This window comes from Mixophyes fleayi, chromosome 5 (assembly GCF_038048845.1).
Source record: "Mixophyes fleayi isolate aMixFle1 chromosome 5, aMixFle1.hap1, whole genome shotgun sequence".
In the NCBI taxonomy this organism is placed as follows: domain Eukaryota; kingdom Metazoa; phylum Chordata; class Amphibia; order Anura; family Limnodynastidae; genus Mixophyes; species Mixophyes fleayi.
In genome coordinates this window covers 212,760,760-212,783,366 of record NC_134406.1, presented here as the reverse complement: position 1 = coordinate 212,783,366, position 22,607 = coordinate 212,760,760, and the positions used below count along the sequence as shown (strand labels likewise).

Below are 22,607 nucleotides of genomic sequence, written 5' to 3'. Positions count from 1 at the left end.
TTGACTCACTTTTCTTTAATAGCTGATGGAACTCCACCCAAATAATATACACCGAACGTAAATAAATTCACATCAGAAGCATTTATGGCATCCCGATCCTGACGTACACGCAACAACTTCTCCTTGGGTGCAATCAGCACTTCTATCTGTAAAGAGAATAGGACTTTTTCTAAATAATATGTTACGTTACAGCTATTCTATATTACAATATTATTTATATATATTTATCATCATCATTATTTATTTATATAGCGCCACTAATTTCGCAGCGCTTTACAGAGAACTCATTCACATCAGTCCCTGCCCCATTGAAACTTACAGTCTAAATTCCCTAATATAGACACACACTCACACACAGACACAGACAGACAGAGAGGGAGACAGACAGACAGAGAGGGAGACAGACAGACAGAGAGGGAGAGAGGGAGACAGACAGACAGATACTAGGGTCAGTTTTGATAGCAGCCAATTAACCTACCAGTATGTTTTTGGAGTGTGGGAGGAAACCGGAGGACCTGGAGGAAACCCACGCAAACACAGGGAGAACATACAAACTCCACACAGATAAGGCCATGGTCGGGAATCGAACTCATAACCCCAGTGCTGTGAGGCAGAAGTGCTAACCACTAGGCCACTGTGCTACCAAATAAATATATATATATATATATATATATATATATATATATATATATATTACAGTATGATGTATTGATTGAGAAGAAAATATCAGAATGATGTGAGGCTGCTTTAGGAGGTGAAAGGAAATAATTGGGGTCTAACTAGAAGGCAGTAGTGTGATCAATGTGGAACCAAATGATGGCAGAGGATGTAGATGGGTACATTAGAGCAGTGCCAAACATCAGTTCTAGTTATAGTGCTGATGGTGAGAGCAGGAAGGAATTAATTCAAGAAGAGTGACAAGTACTAGGCCAAGGCTAAAGTCATGGATATAATAATAGGAAGGATGTCACGGAAACACTGATAAGTATCTCCTCAAGGTTAGAATGATTAGGGAATTAGTTGGAAAGAAGTCAGGAGAAAAGCTATTATTTGCGCTAGCTGAGGACACAGGAAAACACACTGACATAAGAGAGGATTGATTTGGTTCTAAACAATTCATGTCACTACGTACCAAATGCTCACGTCCATCATTTACACGCCCAAACGTACTTCGGACTTGTTTCACCGGGTCTGAATCTATTTTGTATTTAAGGACAAGGGCACCGTCTTCAATATCAACACTGATGTAACTGTCCTGCAATCAAAATACAAAATACACTTAATAATGTTGTGAATTACAATAAAATATGCTAAGTGTAGTTATTATTTATATTAGTATTATTATATTATTATTTAAATTAGCATTACTGTGGGGTGGTTTTTGCCAGTAACTATTTTATATCGGCAACTATTTAACATTAAACAATGTCAATTCATTATTTAATCCCAATGCGTTTGCAATGAATATTTCTAGTATCATTTGGTCCTTAATCTAAGTTTATTTAGGATATTCACTAAAATAGTGTAAAGCATCTATAACTCCTGTACATCATTGTGTTATAAAATCATCAGGCCTAGGGGTTTGACACCCCATTAGTCAGGGAAGGTTTACAGATTACAAACCGTAATTACCTGAATGGGAGGCCAGTAATATGACTATTGTCAGCCTTTTGCATCATACTGTATATATTTGCTATACCTCTTTTTCAGCAAAGAATAACAAGCCAACATCGGCGGTGGTCTGGATGGTCTGCTCATAGCGCATGCCTCGGATTGTGGGTACATTGTATGTTATGGTAGCATAGCCAACACCTTCAAAGAAACTTCTTTCAGATTCTTCTTTGTATCTATGGTAATAAAGTGGTTGATTTTCATAATTTAGGCAAATCAAAAAACAATGTAAATCTCAAAACCATAAATAAGCCACATCTATGCACACAACTGGTATCTTTGCTAAACTACAATTATCCACTTTGGTGTAATGCAAATTTTCAATATTTTACTTATTAAAACCAATGTGTGCTAGGAATTCTAAACCTATTGTTTTATCATTTATATCCTTATTTATGGAAGTATCCCATAAGTCAGAAAATATTTTAATAAAATACTACCTCCAATTTTTATATATTCTTTACTAATGCAATAAACTGTTATTTCAAAGGCTATTTAATAGACGGACAACCCGATGAATCTTTCTGTAGTAACACCGACGGTAAATGTACCACTGCTTGAGAAACCTGGTGTATGCAATAACCTTCAAGGTGCTTCACAACAATAATAGCATACAGAAATCCAGAGTAGGATTGCGTACCACTAGGTGCTGCATTTATAACATGCACTATAGAATTTACAAAATAACCTGAAGCTTATATATCACATGTACACCTTTTTATTTAGTTGTTTATAGTTCATAATATACAAACTGAATATTTTTTAGCCCGTTAGAATTACCTCTTGCAAGGCTCAACTGCAACAGTGTTGATGTTGAACGTCCTTCGGAAATTGTACAAGCTGATTCCATTTTGGTTTAGGTCATCTAGTTCAATGCAACCTAAGTATTTTTGAAAGTTCAATCTCGGTGGAGGCTTTAAAGAGACATTAAAGAGATTATTATAAATCATTATGTAAAACATGACACAGTGTTTGTATGTTTTAGGGACACTATTTTACTAACATGCTAGATAATTTATATATACCAGCCTTCTTCTTTGCAAGATACGAATATTAACGTGCTAAAACACCTGCTTTGAATGAAGGTTGGATAACCAAAATTGTACACATAACACATCTTCTTACTGTAACTAAGAACATGTTAGTATGTCCGTGGTGAATTATAGTAAGAATGGTAGCCTGGGGACCAGTGGTGTACGGTGGGCCAGAATTACTCAATTAAGTTGAAATAAAGGGTTTGCTGCATATTCTAATAAATCTGGGAATATATTCTGTCCACGGCAAAAGATTTTTTTTTCCCTATTATATATGTTAATAAATGTGGGTTGAAGGATTGGAAAAAAACCAACATAAAACTTCAAAGTGTCTCAGAATGAATATAAATAGAAATAGCTGTTGTTGATGAGGATGAGGATATTCAATAATTGTAATGTTAGTATTTAGTTGAGTGAACAGGTATGGAGAAAAGAACAGAGTGAAGAACAAACATGACTTGCTGTCCACACTTACAGTGAAGTCATCGGGGTATCCTCCTACATAAAACACAACATCCTCAGCTTTCAGATTGAGGAGAGTGTTTCTCTGGGCATCAGTCGTGTAACTCACAGTAGGGTCTGGTTTATTTGATGTGAATGCTTTTGTATAATTCAGAGTAACATACTGATAGATCCTGATAAAACAAAAAAGACCTTCTGTTACATTTAATTCAATCTTGTAGAAAAACTAGCTGTATTCACTGTAAGAACATCATTTTACAGAGGTGCTACAGACACCAGTCTTCCTGCATTAGTTACATGGGAGGCTTACATCATTATTCTGTGCTATTGGGGGACCCTGCTCCTTCCACACTCTAACTCTCAGTCTGAGGTTCCACCTTTATGACCGGTCATTTCCACCTACAAGATTTGCACACCCAACATTCCGATAATCTGATTGGCTACAAGTTATTTTATCCCTGTCCACTTTAAAACAGTGGACGTCCTGGACGAGCAGGTGTAAGAGACTGAATACAATATGGCACTTAGACTCTAGTCTAACACACTGTAAAAACTTACATTTTGTCTACATATAAATCTTGTGATGTTAACCCCCAGAACAAGGGCAGAGTTGTCCACACTGTAAATAATTTAAGTGCACTGGGGCTTAAAGTTTCATCCATCAGTGTATGCAGATAGACAGAGTCTTAATTGTTATTACACATTATTTTAAAGTTAGACTGACAAATAGTTATAGAGCACAATTAGTTTGGATAAACCATGAGACCGAGCACATGGTGCATGGATTATGCCATTTACCCAGGCCCGGCGCTTGCCTAGGGCGCCGGGCTCTGGAGGGCGCCACAGAACTGGAAATTAATTTTAAAACTGTGCGGCGACCGCTGACCATACCTTTCACGGCCGCCGCACAGCATTCAGATGCATGGGGAGGGGGGGTGGGGAAGAGGCTATTGTTCACCACCGCCGCCTCTCTGCACCGTCTCCTCCCCTCCACTCACTAGTGTCAGTGAGTGGAGGGGAGGAGACGGAGCAGAGAGGCGGCGGTGGTGAGACAAGGTAAGAAAAGACGGGGTGAGAGGGAGGAGGGCGCCGATTTTTGCGGGGGGGGGGGGGGGGGGGGGGGGAGAGGGTGCCGATTTTGCCTAGGGTGCCATGGACCCTAGCACCGGCCCTGCATTTACCTATAGTCGTAGCACAATATAATAGCATTACTCAGAGAGTACAGTTAGTACTGTGAGATTTGGCTTGCTGCCTGCCGCTCGGAGATGACCCATGGCGCTGTTTATCCAAGTAAATCAGTCTCCACCTCTAAAGAGATGATGTCTCACCTTTCTAATACAACTCTATCCAATATGGCTTCATCCGGTCTGTTTTCTGATACAAAGGGAGCCACATTAACTTCAGCCACACTGCCGCCTAGATTATAGACACACTTGAGTCTGTCATCTTCAACAGCTAGACCTATGTAATCCTTGGAAGTCTGCAGAGAGAAAAAGGCTGCTTAATTTTTCATACAACAATCCTATAAATTCTGTACATTGGCCCTATTGTAATATTACAGACATATTGTTTCTCTCTTGATTGGTGAATTGTCTAATAATTTTTATAGAGAACATATTGGAAGTTGTTTACAACATGCACTGGTTGTGAACCACAAAACACCAGTGCACGTAGGTGGTCCATCGATTGCAGGTCTAATCTACACTCGAAGTGTCTGTGAACTAGAAGTGTCTGTGATCTAGAAGTTTCTTAGAGACACACTGTGCAAAAGTGTAGACATCAGTCCAACCTCCTATCACTTTAGAACTATCATTAAACGTCCCACTTTCATACATTGCCTGGCGTGAACCTAGAAATTAGGTTTTCTACTGAAGGTGCAAAATATGTCTCATTAAAAGTGTGGGATAGACAAGAAGCCCGACGCTCTGAGCTGGTGCAATATTCAAGTCCTTCTGTGGAGTGAAAAATGCTGGGTACAGTAAGAAATGTTTCAATACATGTCCTCTCTCCACCGCTTTATTTCAGCAATCTCGCTAAGCAAAATGAGATCTCTTTTTCTGCACTGATCCACAGAACTAAATAGACTGGTGCACCTGCTTCCCGCTTAGAGAGGGACTCCCTCCTTATACACAAGTCTTCAGCTAGGTCAGTGCTCTGCACATAATGCTCTACTGCCTCGCAAACCCATGCATTGTGGTGGAAATCTAGGTGCATAAATTAAGGTGCACAGAGGGACCAAGCTGATTTAGTGTTATGGATATTTTGTAAAGTTTGTCTTCTTGTCATTTATAAACTGACATGAAAATATTAATGCCATATAGAGCATCAAAATTTAAATATTCATTGTTATAAAGTGTTGAAATGTAACACACAGTATTTTTAAACATTTCCATCCTGAGATAGGTGTTTGTATCTACACAATGTCTCATTTCTTCATGTGGTTGTTCTCTCTTTTGATGTTGACGTGATACTTACGTCTTTACTGCCCAAGTACATGACAAACATGTTTGAAGACAGCTGACGTTTCCGGCGGTCTCCACGATTTTTGGGCTTTTGAAGAAAGAATGATAGAGATGTGTAGGCCCTTAAATCTTCCAAGTTGCTCGGGGGCCGCACTTCAACTCCAGAGTTGCCATCAAACCTCATTGGTACTACAACCTACAAAGAGATAACCAAAGATGTGAATTGGCATCATACATTAATGCTGCAGTGTTACATATGTGTGTACTATAATATCCAAATACCTGCATTGCCATTTACAAAAGACAGCTGCATTAAGTTCAAATTACATATGATCACACAATTAGTAAGAGGGTGTTTTAAAACACACATTTACAAACTATATTTTCTTAGACTAAGAGGGAAATCAATTGGCGGCGATGAGACGTGCGGACATGGCGCCGTGCACCCTGCCGGCAATTACGGTAGAAATCTTCTCTCATTTTTCCTCAAACCTCTATGGGGTACGAGGAAAAATGAGCGGAGATTGCTGTAAAAATGCCTGCCGGAACGTCAATGAGACACTTCGCGGCTAATTAAATTCCCCCCTAAAAGTACAGTATATGAAACAATTAAATATAAACTTCAGGTTAAAACTATAATCTACAGGAAGTTCTGCAAAACACATATATTAACCTGAACAATTTGTGCTTTAGCCTTTTCATTTTTGATTACTTTGAACATTTTTTCAAGTAGATACAATTTAAGAGGAAATTAGTGGTCAAATTGACCCTTAAAATAAGGGAATTTTGTTAATGAGCTCTCTTTAGCTAATGTCACTGGGCACTTTGTATGCCCACATAGTTAGATTAAGTACTGCTGTATGAAAATGGATATACTGTATAAGTGATGCCCATGTGACCTAAGCCTTCGCTTGTTAAATGCCCATTACTGGGTAGCATTGTTCACAACATTCTATGAAGCTAGAGGGCATTTACGAAGATTGGTGCAGATTCTGTCACTTTTCTAGTATAGTTATAAAGATGAAAGCAATTCCCTGATTATTCACTGTGGGTAGCACAAAACCTTTTTCTTGAGCACCAGTTCTTAGAAATGACCTCAAATGTATCACCTTTATAACAGAAATCCAAACACAAATGTAATAACAAACACTTCTAATAGCTTTGGCACAGAACACTATTTTTTTTTTTTTTTTAAATTCTTTATTTTGAATGGTCAAACAGGAAAAGGTATATATAATACGAAGTCAAAAGTTTACAAAGTATACATAGAAGGGTGTTAACATTGTAATGTAGTCTAAAGAAAAAGGTTTTTTTTTTTGACAACATGAGAGATACATTGACCAAATTTTCCTTTTATACTTTTGTATAAATGTAAAATACAGCAATGGAAAAAGTAGAATGGAAGGGGGAGGGGTGAAGGAGAATTAGGAGGGAAGGGAAAGGGAAGACCACAAAGGTTGATGTATGAGTGTAATCGTAAAGGAGGTGAGATTATGAATGTTAGAGGGTCAGGGGATGATGGGACGGGGACCGAATCCTGCCCGCCGCACATGGGTCACAACGGAGTCATTAAGGGCCAGAGGGGAACGAGCGTGCTGCGAACTGCCAAGGAGCCCACACCTGGTTGAAAGCGTAACCTCTGTCATGTAAATAGTACGTAATTTCTTCCATGGCTGCTACGTGCCAGATTTGCTTTTTAAGGGCAGAGAGAGATGGAGAAGAGGTACGTTTCCAATTAAGGGCTATAAGGGATTTAGCGGCTGTGAGGATATGTGCAATTAGTTTTCTAGAAAATTTATCAAGGTCTGGGGGGGGATAACATAGGAGGAAGATCCAGGGGTCTTTCGCCACGGGAGCCTCAAATAGAGTGTTGATAAAGCCATGGATCGCTTCTCAGAAGGGGGTGATAACTGGGCAAGTCCACCAAATGTGTAGCATTGATCCCCTGTGGCCACAGCTCCGCCAGCAGTCGGGTGACGAGGAGGGGAACATTGCGTGGAGACGGGTAGGGGTATAATACCAGCGATAATAGATTTTATAGGATGTCTCTTTTAGTTTAGTCGATATGGAGCTCTTAGCTATCCCCAGTCTCATGTCCTCCCAGGCCTCCTCATCTGGGGGGGGGCCCAAGTCCCTCTCCCAGTCAGCTTCATGTGAGAGTTGTGGATGGATAGTGGATTCAAGAAAGATATTATAAAGTTGTGATATCATACCCCTATCTATAGGGTGAAGTTTGCAAAGATTTTCGAATGGGGTAAGGGGACGTAGTAGAAATTTGGGTGGTAGGGAACGTAAAAAGTGGGTAATTTGGAAGAACTCGAAAGGGTTAAGCACTCGAGCTGGGGGGGGAGGTTGGAGTTCTGCTAGCGGAAGCCACTGGCCTTGTTTAGAGAAATCTGATGGAAATTTGAGCCCAGCTTGAGTCCAATGGCGGTGTCGTATCTTGGAGAGGCCAGGAGGAAATATAGGGTTAAACCAAATGGGAGTCAGGGGGGAAAGGGCAGATGTGAGTTTCAGTTTGAAGGAGTGAGAATCCCAAATCTTGATATCAAATTTAGTGGTAGGAAGTAGTTTGGATGGAGGGGGACGGTGTATAGGGGATAGACCCCATAGTGAGGTGAAATCAGGGAGAGCTAAATGTGCCGCCTCTAGGTCAAGCCATGAGGTGGAACCTGAGGGGGCGTATGAAGCAACAATTTGTGAGAAATGGGAAGCCAGATAATATAACTTAATATCAGGTAGTCCCCTGCCTCCACTAGAGATGGGTTTTTTGAGAATGTTGAGCGAGACCCTTGGGGGCCTGTGATTCCAAATAAAACGTGTCAGAGCTTTCTGGATATTGGATAGGAGGATGGCAGGGACAGCAACTGGTAGAGTTTGGAAGAGATATAACCATTTGGGTATGATATTCATTTTAACTGCTATGATCCTACCCAGCCATGAGATGATGAGACGGTTCCAGGATGCCAAATCGGATTGTGTTTTGGAAAATAGAGGTGGGAAGTTTTCCTTGACATAGGAAACTTATCCCAGATGATCTAGCGTAGCACAGAACTCACCTTATTTGCAGCATCACGCGCCTGTTGAATTAGTTCCCTTATACGACTCACACTCTCAGAGATGTTTCCTAAGGGCATTAGATCATTTATCCGGTTCATGGCCTCAAAGACATCGGGCAGGCTTCCGGTTAGTTTCTTTACTGAGATTTAAAACATAATGTAAATTAAAAAGCCAATCAAACATCATAATAAAACTATGTAATATAGATATTTACTTAGATTTGAGCGATAAGTAATAAAAACATTGGCTGTTTTAAAATATTTTAAATATATATGAAGATATAAAAAATGTTTAATGCAGATTTTTTTCATGTGTTAAATATGTACTATTTTAATAATAATTGAAATAGAGATAACTAAGAACACTAATGGGCGTATTCAATTGTTAGCGGTAACGCTGATAAACGAGCGCTCAAAAAATATTACCGTTTATACGGTAATATTGCGCGCAAAAAGCATTAATACGGTAGTTTACTCGCGAAATTTCAGCTGGCCGCTCAGGGGGCTGCGAGCTGAAATTCCGCGAGTAAATACCGTATTAACGGTAAGATTTTTTGAGCGCTCGTTTATCAGCGTTACCGCTAACAATTGAATACGCCCCATATAATCCATACAGCGCAGCAGATGATAATGAACTACTCAGCGCTAGACAATGGTTTCACAATGTGAATGAATACATCAATATGCTACAGGTTTGGGTGCTGCTAACTGCTCACCAGAATTGGTCGCCTCATTTAAAGCCTCATTGAAGTTCGCATTCTGTGCCGTTCCAATTGTACCCTTAAGATTATCCACATCTTCTTTAATGGGTTTTAATTCTGCTTGGACATTATTTGTAATTCCATTTGCGTTGGTAACTATGTCCTTAGCGTTATTGATCAATTTCTCGATGTCATCTGAAAGGCAATAGCAATGTTGGTAAGTTAGTGAGAGTAAGTAACCGAGATGGACAGACTATCAGGTAGAATGTATGGAGAAGACAAGACACTTACCTCTTTTTATCTCATTGATACTGTTTTGTAGAGCTGTGAGGTCACCTGACAGTGTCTTCTTCTTATCTGTGGCCTCCGTCAATCTGTCCTTCATATCTTCAAGGTCTGGGTTTATATCTAGGTGCAAAAATACATAAATAAGGTACAAACACTAATAGCATGAAAATATGGTAATAACATACTTGCCAACTTTCCTGGAGTCTCCCGAAATTCGATTGGTCTCATGAACTCCCGGGAGAGCAGGCAAGTCTCCCGCATCCCGCAACTGCCTAGCCTAAATGACGCGATTCTCAGTGAATTGGGTCATTTTGGCCACGCCCCCCACGACAAACGGTCATTTAGGTCACGGGGCGGGGCCAAAATGCCTCGTTTGGCCGCGCTCCGCCCCCTCCCACCCTCAAGTCACCCCCCTCTCCTGGATTACACTTGCCGAAAGTAGGCAAGTATGAGTAATAAATAATATAAAATAATTTTACTGCGTTGCTTAAATGGTTTCTCAGTTCCCAAAAGATTCCCAGACCCATCACATACACAAATTGGAGACAGACATTTTTGTCGGTAAGAACCAGTGATACCACAGGGGCACTAGTAGTGGTTGGCTCACAAAATGGCTGCTTCCACTGTGTTTAGGCAACCAGTGCACTTTAACTAGCAGCAAGACCCCTACAAAAGGTTACAATATTTTGTAGACTAAAAGGACAAGACAATTCAATCGTTACTAAAACACCATAACTAAGAATTTGCAAATACCCCCAGTCTTGTAATAAATTAAATTAGCAGGTTCAGTTGTACCTCGTAGTGATTTTTGTGTTTTCCGTGCCTGACTCAACAGTGATTCTGATTCTGCCAATGATGTTTTGGCTTTTCCAGGTAAGTCTTCCTTTTGTACTTTCTAAAATAAAGAAAACAATGTTAATGAGATACATTATATGGGAAGAGTCACTTGGAAATGTAAGTTCTGAGTAAATAAATAATTGTAGAAAGTGAATTTTGTGCTTTGGGACAGTGAGTCACAATCAAGCTTCTTGCTCCACCTTGTGGCTAGATTCTGTAACTGATTCTGTAATCCCTTGTCGTTTTTTAACTCTCAGTCAAGTGAAGCAGATTAATCTTACACAGCTACACTCCAATAGCCAGGAGTTGTAAATGCTACAATCGGTTTCCTATTGATTACTCTTCCCAAAGGTAACAGGTGCACATTTAAATAAATATATGCAAAATCAAGTCATCCTAGGACATATTTTGGGGCAAAGTGCTGTGTATCCATGCTCGAGCCTAGGCTGGTCTCTGATAACCAGGGGGTGTGCATGAAACAGGCTAGATGGAACAATGACACACAACTATACTACAACATGTCATGCATGCGATCAGACTTACTTGCAGGGCTGAAGTAGCTGCTGACTTTGCCTGCTTTGAAGCCTCATCTGCAGCCTTCACAGCTTTTATGATATCATCATAAGCAGTGGCAGCATCGGCAGCACAGCACACCAGTTCTTCATTGCTGGTGTTCCTCTTGATGCTGTGAATTACATAACAAAGGTCAATATATATTATAAACCTTCAGATATTAATATGATTTGCTGGACCAAATTTAGCATAAAATCTTAACATATATTAAGACACAGAAATCTCCTGCTTGCTGGTCCCTGTACCGCACACAGAAACAAAGCCAACACTATATCTTGTAAGCTTAATTTAATTTGGACCAGAATTGTTTTGTACTAGGGTTGTAAGGATGACTGCACTCACAGGATGACCAGTGCCGTGGCTTTAATGAACCATAAATAAATATAGAAGGGGGCTCAAAATACATTGCTGGTGAGTGTATTGATTTCTACTTATTTATATTTGTGCTGTAATTGCTCTTTGTTGTAGGACAAAAAAAGTTATTTCAAACCTATTCCAAACAGGAATAGGAGTCAACCTGGTGCTGACTATAAGTAAACCAGATCTAACAGAGCGTATGAGGATAAAATAATTACCAGAACAATATTAAACCACCATTAACACCTTCAGAGAGGTTCCATGCAGCGTCTTTAAAAGGTTGTTGTGTTGCAACTTCTAATTAATTAAACTCAAAAGAAAAAAAAACAGCAGAAAGAAATAAGCGTGTTTTTTAATTTAATACTATGATTGGTCCTCATTAACCCTATATGGAGTGAATTTTAATTTAATTTTGTTTTATGATACAACTCTTATGTTTTATATGGTTTTTCTGTGTTTTTAATTAAATAAATAATTTTTATATATGTTTATATTGCTGCACAGTGGTATTGTCTATTTTATCCTTGAGAGGGTCTCCCTTTCTGCGCTTCTTTCTTTCTCCTGTTTTTTTCCTTGTTGTTGGACTAAGCAGGAATTCTAAACACTTAAATGTCTCTGTGAACATTTAAAAAATATGGAGTCAGTGGATTCCCCTCTTGCCCAATAATTGTACTTTGGCGAGAGTCCCTTCAGTTGCACCCCCCACCCTTCCCTCTATACAGCATTTATGAAACGCTATTATTGGGAGGGGAGGGGATTTAGTAGGATTCTTGAACACCGTGAAAGTGACACCCATTGGCTCCTTCTGCTACGACAATGATGTCATAAGTACAAATAGCTATGTCGTACTCACTCTACCAGCTGATTGGCCAGGTCCTGCAGGGACTGTGCGTGCTTCTCTGCCATTATCACCAAAGGTTCCTTACTGGCTGCTTGGGAGAGTGTGGTTACTTTCTCATTCAGCTCTTGCTTAGCGCCATCCAGCTGAGCAGCAAGTTTTTCATATTCCTTTTTTGTGTTTAAATAATAGTAAAATTAAATTGGTGAAAAAAAATATCAACTTTGTTATTTTAGTTATGCCTTTCATTTATTTCTATACAGCTGGAATGACATAACTTCTTACATGAATTATTCTAACGTAAAGGTATATCAAGGTGTATTAATGAAAAAAGACAGTAACTTGGAAATTAACCATTAATGCAAAAGTTGCTAAACTGGATTGTAAGCTCTTTGGTGCAAGCACCTTTGGTCCTGCAAAACATTCTCCGGTAACCCCTTATTATGCCAGGTTCTTTTCATCTATTTCAGTAACTATCCCCAATGTTTCTGACTAGGTTTACTTCCACATTTATTTTCCAAAGCATAATAGCACAGATACTGTTCACATTTCAGTCATTACTAAGTCATCTTTTTCATAAGACAATTTGTTGTATAATTACATATGTGCCTTTACTAACATGTATGTTCCTTGCACTTTACACTTACATCCTTTACATATAGAACCTACCTCTTTACTTTTCTGCAGCAGCCTCAACATACTGCTGGTCTGTCCCAGGCTGGTCTCTGCTGCTTTCAGATGAGCTGTTGCCTCTTTTTGTTGTCTGCTTAAATCAGCAGCTTTATTCTAGAATCATTGCGGAATAAAATCACATTATATTGCAATAACTATTAGTAGGTCAAACCCTAATAAAAGCCCACGGTAGAATCATGGATCTGACAAATGTTCAAATGGTTTGTAGTTGTAACAACTTTCATGTAACGAGTAGTCTTGCATTGCATGCCTAGGGGGCAATTAAACCAGGGTCATATGACCGATGGCTAATTACCCAAAAGTAGCCCTTTATAACCTTATCGGAAGACATTGCTTTCTTACCGGGCCCAGGCAGGACAGGGGCTCTTCCAATAAGGCTCTAAAAACTTTCAATGCAATAGGAAAGGTTTTGAAATATAAAAAGACAATAGAATATTTCTTCCCATCTCTTTGGACAAAAATAAATATATCATTTATATATAACAATGCTAAATCATAATCCTTGAAGGTAAAATAAATAATGGTTTGTCAGGGAGCTGCCACAACAAATATATGCTGCTTACTTACCTTAATATCTTCAAGGATCATGGCGTTGTCTTTATTGATGTCATTTGCTTGCTTAGTATGCCCCGATGCCTCAGTCAGTGCATCTCGGAGATCATTTATTTTTGCTTCATAATCTTTTATTGATTTTGTAATTTCTTTTATTAGGTCCTTATGTTGGTCCAGGTGCTTCTGGAACTGACTCCTCACACGGTTGAGCACTAAGGATAGGAATCATCGGGAATAAATTATTGTATGACATGAAGGGACAGCAAACAAGCCGTCTCCAATAGGAAATCACTTGATAAAACTACAACCTGACCCGTACCCCCTTATATCCACTATGCTTGGGAACGGATAAAGACCTGGGGCCTGATTCATAAAGGATCTTAAATTAAGAAGTTTCTTATTTAAGTCTCCTGGACAAAACCATGTTACAATGCAAGGGGTGCAAATTAGTATTCTGTTTTGCACATAAGTTAAATACTGACTGTTTTTTCATGTAGCACACAAATACTTGATAGCTTATTTGTACACTGAAATTTAAAGTTGATATTTGTGTGCTACATGAAAAAACAGTCAGTATTTAACTTATGTGCAAAACAGAATACTAATTTGCACCCCTTGCATTGTAACATGGTTTTGTCCAGGAGACTTAAATAAGAAACTTCTTAATTTAAGATCCTTAATGAATCAGGTCCCTGACCTTTAGGACCCTAACATGCCCATGTTGGACAGATCTAAATAACAATAAAACTTACAAGATTTGGCGTCTTCTTTCTCCTTTTCTGCTTCCTTTTTCTGTGCGTTGAAGTTGCGTTTTCGCATCTCGTTTATCATTCGTTGAGCTTCCGCCATGTTCTTGGTTATTTCTCCAGAAGGTAAAACGCCTCCAGTTGCAGTTCCCATATTCTTAATGAGAACTGGAAAAATGACAAGATTATATCATGTGCACACAAGCAATATTATAATAATACATTACAGCTCCTAGACTAGCAGCTGTGCAGCAGGAGGAAAAAGAACAACGCTTTGTAATAATTCTACATTTTAATTTAAATATTTAAATTAAATCCAAAATGCTCTGTCTCCAGCAAGGTAAACAAGCATTTGTCATCACTGCCACTTGCTATTAATAAAACTGCAATACTCTGTCTTGTTTTTCCTATGACAATTGCAGTTCCAGTGCTTATTATTCTAGATCCGTAGCTTTGGATGCAGAGCAGGAGATCGGAACAAACTGGTGATCTGTGACTAGTACAACTACATTCCAATACAATTGTTGCATTGCAGTGTAGTTGTATATCACTGTGTTTCTCACAGATCATCTTATTCTAGAGAATGCGATATATTTTGGATTAGCGTTGCTGAGCTGTAGGTGATTGATAAAAGTCATGAATGACATACTGTTGATGTTCTTCAGGAGAAGATCTATGGTCAGCAGCATGTGACTGGCATTACGGAAGGTATCTTCAGCATTCATCATGATGGTGGCATATTTCTTAGAATTCATTTCAGCCTGAAAGTAAGGAGATTGAATAAATATAACTTAATGCATGTCTGTAGTGCTTGGCCTATCAGCATAGATGTTACATCATTTACCTTTTCAAGCAGAGCTGCTATCTGCTGTTTGAGGCTGTTGGTTTCTGTCTCCACACTGTTCACCTTTAGACGCTGACTTGTGAGCTTACTGCTGTAGCTGTCATACTGTCGCTGCAATGTAAAACCAGCAATATCTGTAATACTTCTCAGCATGGTCCTTTTCTCTTACAAACTACAACAGGGTATCGTGGTTTGTTTACTATTGTTACTTATTTAGACCGGATTCTATAAGCTGTCAGCAGCATCTCACGTGCTACATTTTCTGTATGTTGTTATAGAAGAGAAGTTGTCCCATACTAGCTGGTGCCGCAACATGGCTGCCAATGCCCAGGTGCAGCGTCCAAGTGAGGACAGATCCACTTACCTTTACTTCCCGGATGCGAGCTTCCAAAGCTCTGAGCTGTTCCAGAGCCTTACTGGTGGCATTGACACTCTGCAGCCTGGCTTTGATCAGGTTGAGTTCATCGCTCATTGTCATTAAGTCCATCACGAGAGTGTTGACACAGCTATCACATACTGGAATGAAGTAATTATATTCAGACACGCCATCATGACTTAACACCTAAACCACTATATTATAACTGAAGACGGTGTTAGATTTATAGGTTTTTCTCATCTTTCAACCACTAACTGAATCTTTATTCGGTGTGACTAAGCTGCACGAGTCCTGGTGTAGCTCTATGTTGTTTGTGCTAATTTAATCCGTCTCTCTTGCTGGCCTGTTCTGAAAAGCTCACATTTACTGGATTTATAAGGGTCTTTCTGAACATGCCGATAAGCAACCCCACAACACCTCTGCTGTTCTGTCATACACCAATTATTGTGGAAATGTACCCGACTTTCTGAGAAGTGTACCAAGATATCGGCATTTGCAGAGGGTGCAAAATTCCGTATCTACTGATGGGTAGACTGAGGTTTTCCTAGGTAAATGTATGCTGGGCGCACTCCTGCACATTATACTGTATCCGCATACTTGAGGGACGAGGGATGAGATATTTAAATGACATTCAAGGTATGGAACGGGCATATTTACATAACATTCCCTGTTTTTTCAGATGGAAGCCGCTCAGGAGGAATCATCCTACATTTCCAAGGGAATGGTCTTTTTACCATCTGGGCATATTTTATGTGGTAAATGTACTCATATACAAATACCCATGTGATAAATATTACAGCACACAGAAGTGCCAGGTGTAATAAAGACATTCTCCATATCTCCTCACTCTTTTCTGATTAGGGGAAAAGCCATAAATGTGGCTGGACCGAACAGTATTTTAGGAAAAGTGCCAAAAAGTTTAAATTAACGACAGGCTTTTTAGATGACATTTTAACCTATTACATCCAGTAAATTCCCAGTGAGACCACCAACCTGTAAAGGTAGGTGCAGACTGATCTTACTGGGCAGTTCCAAGACGCAGAATGTGGGTGTGTTATTTTCTTATGCATGAGGGAGATACATTTGTGCATTTTTCAATTAGAGCTGTGTCTCCGGAGTCCATGTTTGTAAAATTACTGGCTGAATCACTAGGCCTTGGCTAGGGGCTGAGCAGCAGAGTGTTGTATCCAGCCATTTAACTCATGTGACTCTTTGTTTGGCAGGATATACCACTGTGGCTGCTGGACCTCCTGGCCTTTCTCGATAAGTAAACCGAGCTGTCTGGGGATAGTTCTCCCCATTACATGAATGTAGAGATCTGCAGTTGCTGATCTTATGAAGTTTTCTAAATTTCTATAATATTTACAATAGTCCATTCATATTGTCCCTAATTTCATTAATTGTACATCCTGATGCACCTGGATCCTCCATAATACTGCTTATGATGGGTGTGGTGAGCATCACAAAGTGATAGATGCTGCATCAAGTCTTATACTATGCAGCCTGCATATTATAAGGCTTGACGTACTTTCCTGTATATTATAGTGTATGTGTTTTCTATCATGTAAAACTTAAGTTACCATCTTAACAGTTTCTATATATACAATGTTCATAAAACTGTTCATATCACTTACAGTCATCCTCTTCTGAGTCTTTTGGATTTTCTAAGCAGTCTGGAAAAAGAAAACAATATATATTATAAAATATATTACGTTGATGGATTCTGATCTACCAAAAGTGTTCAACAAACCATGATAATAAAACATTGACGGTCAGTTCCATGTACCAGAGTGAATGAAGAGATATATGACAAATCAATGCTATTATTACAGGCCTGAGTTACAGTATTCAGCAGTTGAAGTGTAATATTCATGAGAATGCCGCGTATCAATGTACTAGAGACCAGCAACATCAACATGAGTCACTTTCTAGAAACAGACATTCATGACCATTCTCACCTCCTGTTAAAGGGTCACAACTGATCAGCTGTCCATTATTACCACAGTTGCACGGTTGACATTTGCCACCAAGTCTCAAGGGATTGCCATAGTAGCCTTGTGCACACCTATATAAAGAGTGTAAAAAGAAGCCCTTAGTGTAAATTCTATATAACATTGTACATACCAAAGCTAGAATATGTTGGTTTGATCATTATACCTTTATCTATTGCATTGAAATTAACATACAGCAAATTGATATTGTGTCCTGTAGGTGATCAAATTGGATACTTACTCTCCACAGTTGAAGCCGGTATATCCTGGTTTGCAAAAACACTTTAGGTTCCTGCCACTGCCAGTACATCCTGTTGCAAAACTGCAAAGAGCAAAGCAAGTTGAAACATAGGTATAAGCAATGACAGTAGGTCTGCTGTACATTAACAACCAATGAGCGGAGGTCTGCTGTACACGAACAACCAATGACCGTAGGTCTGCTGAACACTAACAACAAATGACCTTAGGTCTGCTGTACACTAGCAACCAATGACCGGAGGTCAGCTGTACACTAGCAACCAATGACGTAGGTTTGCTGTACACTATTCACCTGAATGGACTACTTTGAATACGGATTTGGCTCAGGTTTGTATAGCTGGCACCTCCAGGATGGGCTTGGCTTTATACAAGAGCCAACAGAATTGCACAGGCTTGTATAGTGGGCACTAGAGATGGCATTGCTTTGAGTACTAGCCAGTAGCGAGGACTCTGCCCTTAGTCATCCGAATGAGGAGTGGGGCTTTTAGGGGCCTTGCTAATCAGGCTGTAAGTGACAATTTGAGTGAATAATATTACAGCATGTTAATTATTCTAATAGAAAGAGGTTCCCATAACAGGGCGAAGGGTTAACAGATGGTCATTAATTATATCATGTTCTTTTCATCACTTGGTTATTGCAAATTTGATACATTTCTAATTATTTATTTTAGTATATTTTCCCAGATAGTCAGTGTTCTATAACCCTGTGGATGATAGTTACTATTCCATGTACGTCTACCAGTATCTGATCATCATATGCAGACACATATTTCTGTGAGTCATATAGTACATACATTTATATGTAGTATATACTTTATAACTGCTTTCTCTACATGTCATGCTTCTAACAATGGTCAGCTTATATCATAGGGTAATTTAATACAAATTGCTTAAAAATACCTGTTTGAAAGCACAGGAAGAGGACACGCACATACGCTGCAGGACCCCTGTGTGACATTCCCGCTGTAGCCGTCTTTGCAGAGTTCACAGTTGTCCCCTGCAGTGTTATGCTGGCAATTCTATGGAAAATATCAGGGAAAGTTATCACTTAATAAAATAATAATGTACATTTATGAACAAAGTCACTTCCAAATAAATACACATTGAACTGCATACACCACCTTGGCACCACTACACTACAAAACAATTATATTTATCCACTCTCAGTAAAAATCAAAATCCAAGGATACACTTGAGAATTTGTTTGGAAAAAGTGGGATAGTTCTGGAAAACTGGGATATATGTGAGCTCCAAACCACAATGCATATATATATATATATATATATATATATATATATATATATATATACACATATATATATACACATATATATACACACATATATATATATATATATATAATATAAAAGCCTAGTGGCGTGTGTTAGTCTGTCTGTGTGTGTGAAAAAAAAAAAAATCAAGCTGCAGCGCCACCTGCTGGGCGGAGTTATACACTGACCTACTAAATTCTTAGTGTGTGTGGACAAAAAAACTCAGAAAGGGCTGAAATTTGGTATACTAAGATGTTTTTAATTTGTTAATTTAATTTGTTAATTGTTAAAAGTGTTTATAAAGATTTTAAAAAAAAATATATATATTTCTTGAAGGAGAAGTGACAGTTGGGAGTGGTTGGTGGTTGCCGGGGGTGACAGTGGGGAGTGGTTGGTGGTTGCCGGGGGTGACAGAGTGAGAGGAGTGTGATACTCAGGACCGCTGAGAGAGATCCCTGTGTCTGGATGGACATCTGGATAGATGTGGCGATAAAGATGAAGGATGAGGTGATGGAGAAAAATGATGAGGTGGTGACATGTGGACAAAACCACGTTAAAAAAGGGCGCTTACGTCGGAAAGTAACGCTCTTCCCCTGAGGAGGCCTGGGCTATGGCCCAAATGCATGACAAGAACCTTTTTAACACCTTAAGTAGCTTTATTTGACTAGAATGCATGAGTATCATGCACGGGTTAACTTGTATGTATATATATATATATATATGAAGTGTACAGTAGCAGACAGTCAGGGGACCTGCGGAATTGGGAGTAATATTTTGCATTCATGTGTCAGCTATGGAATTAGCCTTTAGACAACTCTAACAAGCTGTGAAAAAACAGGGAGGAAAAAAATCTGAATCAGCGCCCCAGGCAGTTGCTTCTTCTGCCCTCTCCCTGCCCGAGCCTGTTATGTACTATCCCTGTTAGTTACCAGATCATGTATAGTAGCTAGTAGTATATATTTGGGGCCAGGGGAGGGCTGGTAAATCTTAGCCCAGGGAGGGGCAAGATTCGACTCAGTAGCCTATTAGCAACATTTTAAAGGGAAAAAAATGCGGGTGGCCCAGGGACCCAGCCCAAGGTACCCACTATGGGACCGGCCCTGTTTGGGGCATTTTGTAATGTTGATATTGGCAAGTCCCAGCAGCTTTATTTTATACAATTGCAATTTTGTTCGTTTAATAGACAGTATAGTTGTAATTGCTATGTTCTCACTTAAATGTACTAATGTAATGGGTATGTTCCAGACCCATATTTAGGTATTAGTCATGCTTTTCCTTTTTTAGATGTAACCCCCTGTCACTGTGTGTAGTGTCCCCTCATCCAGGGCACACATTCCTTGCCCTGGCTCAGTCACCATGCTCAGACTTCCAGGCAATGCTGGGGGAGCCTGGGAGCTTCCACCCCAGGTCCCCAGCTACAACTCTCCTCTCCTGTGTCTTCCTTCTCAGTTCCTATCCCCCCTTAATGACAGCCCCTCCTTCCTCTCACTTAGTCTCACAGGCTGGGCTGGGTTATCACCATGGTAACCAGTTTATGTAACTTTTCAGAAACTTCTATCTTACCCTCTAGGTGACCCCTCCTCTATTCACTGAGGTAAAGGTTTAACTAAAACACCACTAGGGGGGTGTTACATTCTCCCCCGATTAGCTGGGCACCCTAAACTACACCTAATGGGGCTGCCTAGCTAATCTCACTCACACCTAACTCACATATGACCACACACATGTAAACTTTTCTACATCACTATTGCATGAAAAATCACAGTGTAAAGTGAATACATACATAGCAATACAATGGCAGTATCAATATAAAACACATTTCACATTGCATACCCCACAACACCCCCAATGGATGTAAACATGTGAGTCACAGGTGTCCTGTTTTCTTTCAATGTACATTTAAATATGGCTTTATGCTAAAGCAATGTAGCACCTGCCCATGCCTGCCCATGTCTCCCCCCTCCTGGGTCAAAAAGAGACAGGTGGCTCTCGTGGGCCCCTCCCAACAAATACATCTCAGCAATATATGCAGGGGTGGCATTTGACCAGCGGGGTTGTCTTCCCCCCCTTTCTCTCCAACGTGGACGATCTGCCTTTCTTTGCTCCCCCTAATCCTCCGGAAGGGCAATATACAGACGTCACATTGCACAATCTGCCTCTCTTTGCTTCCCCAAATCCTCAGGAAAGGCAATATACAGACTGCATTGTAATTGCACCTCACATGTTGAACCTTTTCTTCTTTTGCTTCCCACTCAGCTGGGATAAGTGGCACTACAAGTCTCAGCAACAAGCACACTGCTGCTCCATATACTGTCCTGGACAGAACTACTCAGCAAACAACTTGCTTTACCTCCTCATTACCCTTGGTCTCTGTTGGGCACCTAGAGACGGTCAGACATGGTGTCCCAAGGGTGTTTCTCCGGCTGGGCACACTGCTCTCAGTTCCTGTGTCCTGCAAGCACTTTCTCCATCTGTTGTGCTCGAGCCCCACGTTGGGCGCCATTATGTAACCCCCTGTCACTGTGTGTAGTGTGGGGTGCAAAGGGTACACAGTGCACCTCCTTCTCAAGCCCTGGCTAGCTGATGGGCATGGGTGTAAATGATCAGGGGGTCCCTGCACATGCAGGTGTTTCTTTGTAGTTAGTGGGACACAGGTAATGTCACTTTGGTGCAGTGTAATAGAAGTCACAATAATTTGGGCGCCAGACCATCTCTATAACAAACTCAACTCTTTATTTACACTCTTCCTCCAGCACGATAATCATAATGGTTGCAGCAATAAAGAAATATATGTACAGCTCCTTACTCTCTCCAGCACAGTTCTTAATGAGCAATACGAATATGGTTGCAAATATATCTCATTACTCCTCCTGCACAGTTCTTAATGTTATCCAGATGTTATATAACATAAATCATTGGTCTCTCTTACACTCCATACTCACTGCAGATACCCTTTCTGCAGGGGCACATGCATGGATGCTAATAGGCAGGCAGCCTCTCCTCAATGCAGCTCTGACACACTCTGTGTACCTCTCAACTGCAGCTCACCCCTCCTCTGCGGGGATGATGTCTCCTGTGCTCTGACACGTCACTCTGTGTACTCTCAGCCTCAGGATCTGACACTACAGCTACCAGGCCTCTTGTAGCAGCCCTCACTCCAGGGCCTCTTCCATGCAAAGTGTCCCCCTCTCTCTTGGGTTCTCTATAGTGGCATGGGGTTCTCCCCCTCATCCAGGGCACACATTCCTTGCCCTGGCTCAGTCACCATGCTCAGACTTCCAGGCAATGCTGGGGGAGCCTGGGAGCTTCCACCCCAGGTCCCCAGCTACAACTCTCCTCTCCTGTGTCTTCCTTCTCAGTTCCTATCCCCCCTTAATGACAGCCCCTCCTTCCTCTCACTTAGTCTCACAGGCTGGGCTGGGTTATCACCATGGTAACCAGTTTATGTAACTTTTCAGAAACTTCTATCTTACCCTCTAGGTGACCCCTCCTCTATTCACTGAGGTAAAGGTTTAACTAAAACACCACTAGGGGGGTGTTACATAGACATGATGAAATCCAGAAGTACTGATTGTTCTTGTAGTCTGATATTAA

The 22,607-nt window shown here is 40.2% G+C and overlaps 1 protein-coding gene across 2 annotated transcripts in view; it reads right to left on the bottom strand.

The window, feature by feature from the left end:
- Window positions 1–22,607, bottom strand: part of LAMA3 (laminin subunit alpha 3) — a 183,752-nt gene that overhangs the window by 16,555 nt on the left and 144,590 nt on the right. For both annotated transcript variants that reach the window (XM_075213429.1, XM_075213427.1), the window contains exons 42-64: window positions 18,643–18,761; window positions 17,726–17,806; window positions 17,452–17,558; window positions 17,128–17,166; window positions 15,482–15,633; window positions 15,118–15,228; window positions 14,923–15,034; window positions 14,280–14,441; window positions 13,543–13,739; window positions 12,952–13,068; window positions 12,298–12,452; window positions 11,058–11,199; window positions 10,473–10,572; window positions 9,681–9,797; window positions 9,405–9,584; window positions 8,689–8,828; window positions 5,643–5,825; window positions 4,496–4,647; window positions 3,181–3,340; window positions 2,452–2,585; window positions 1,700–1,847; window positions 1,133–1,255; window positions 10–146 (exon numbers count right to left, since the gene is read on the bottom strand). In XM_075213429.1, coding sequence (XP_075069530.1) covers window positions 10–146; window positions 1,133–1,255; window positions 1,700–1,847; window positions 2,452–2,585; window positions 3,181–3,340; window positions 4,496–4,647; window positions 5,643–5,825; window positions 8,689–8,828; window positions 9,405–9,584; window positions 9,681–9,797; window positions 10,473–10,572; window positions 11,058–11,199; window positions 12,298–12,452; window positions 12,952–13,068; window positions 13,543–13,739; window positions 14,280–14,441; window positions 14,923–15,034; window positions 15,118–15,228; window positions 15,482–15,633; window positions 17,128–17,166; window positions 17,452–17,558; window positions 17,726–17,806; window positions 18,643–18,761 — 3,068 coding nt within the window. The remainder of the gene's footprint in view (window positions 1–9; window positions 147–1,132; window positions 1,256–1,699; window positions 1,848–2,451; window positions 2,586–3,180; window positions 3,341–4,495; window positions 4,648–5,642; window positions 5,826–8,688; window positions 8,829–9,404; window positions 9,585–9,680; window positions 9,798–10,472; window positions 10,573–11,057; window positions 11,200–12,297; window positions 12,453–12,951; window positions 13,069–13,542; window positions 13,740–14,279; window positions 14,442–14,922; window positions 15,035–15,117; window positions 15,229–15,481; window positions 15,634–17,127; window positions 17,167–17,451; window positions 17,559–17,725; window positions 17,807–18,642; window positions 18,762–22,607) is intronic.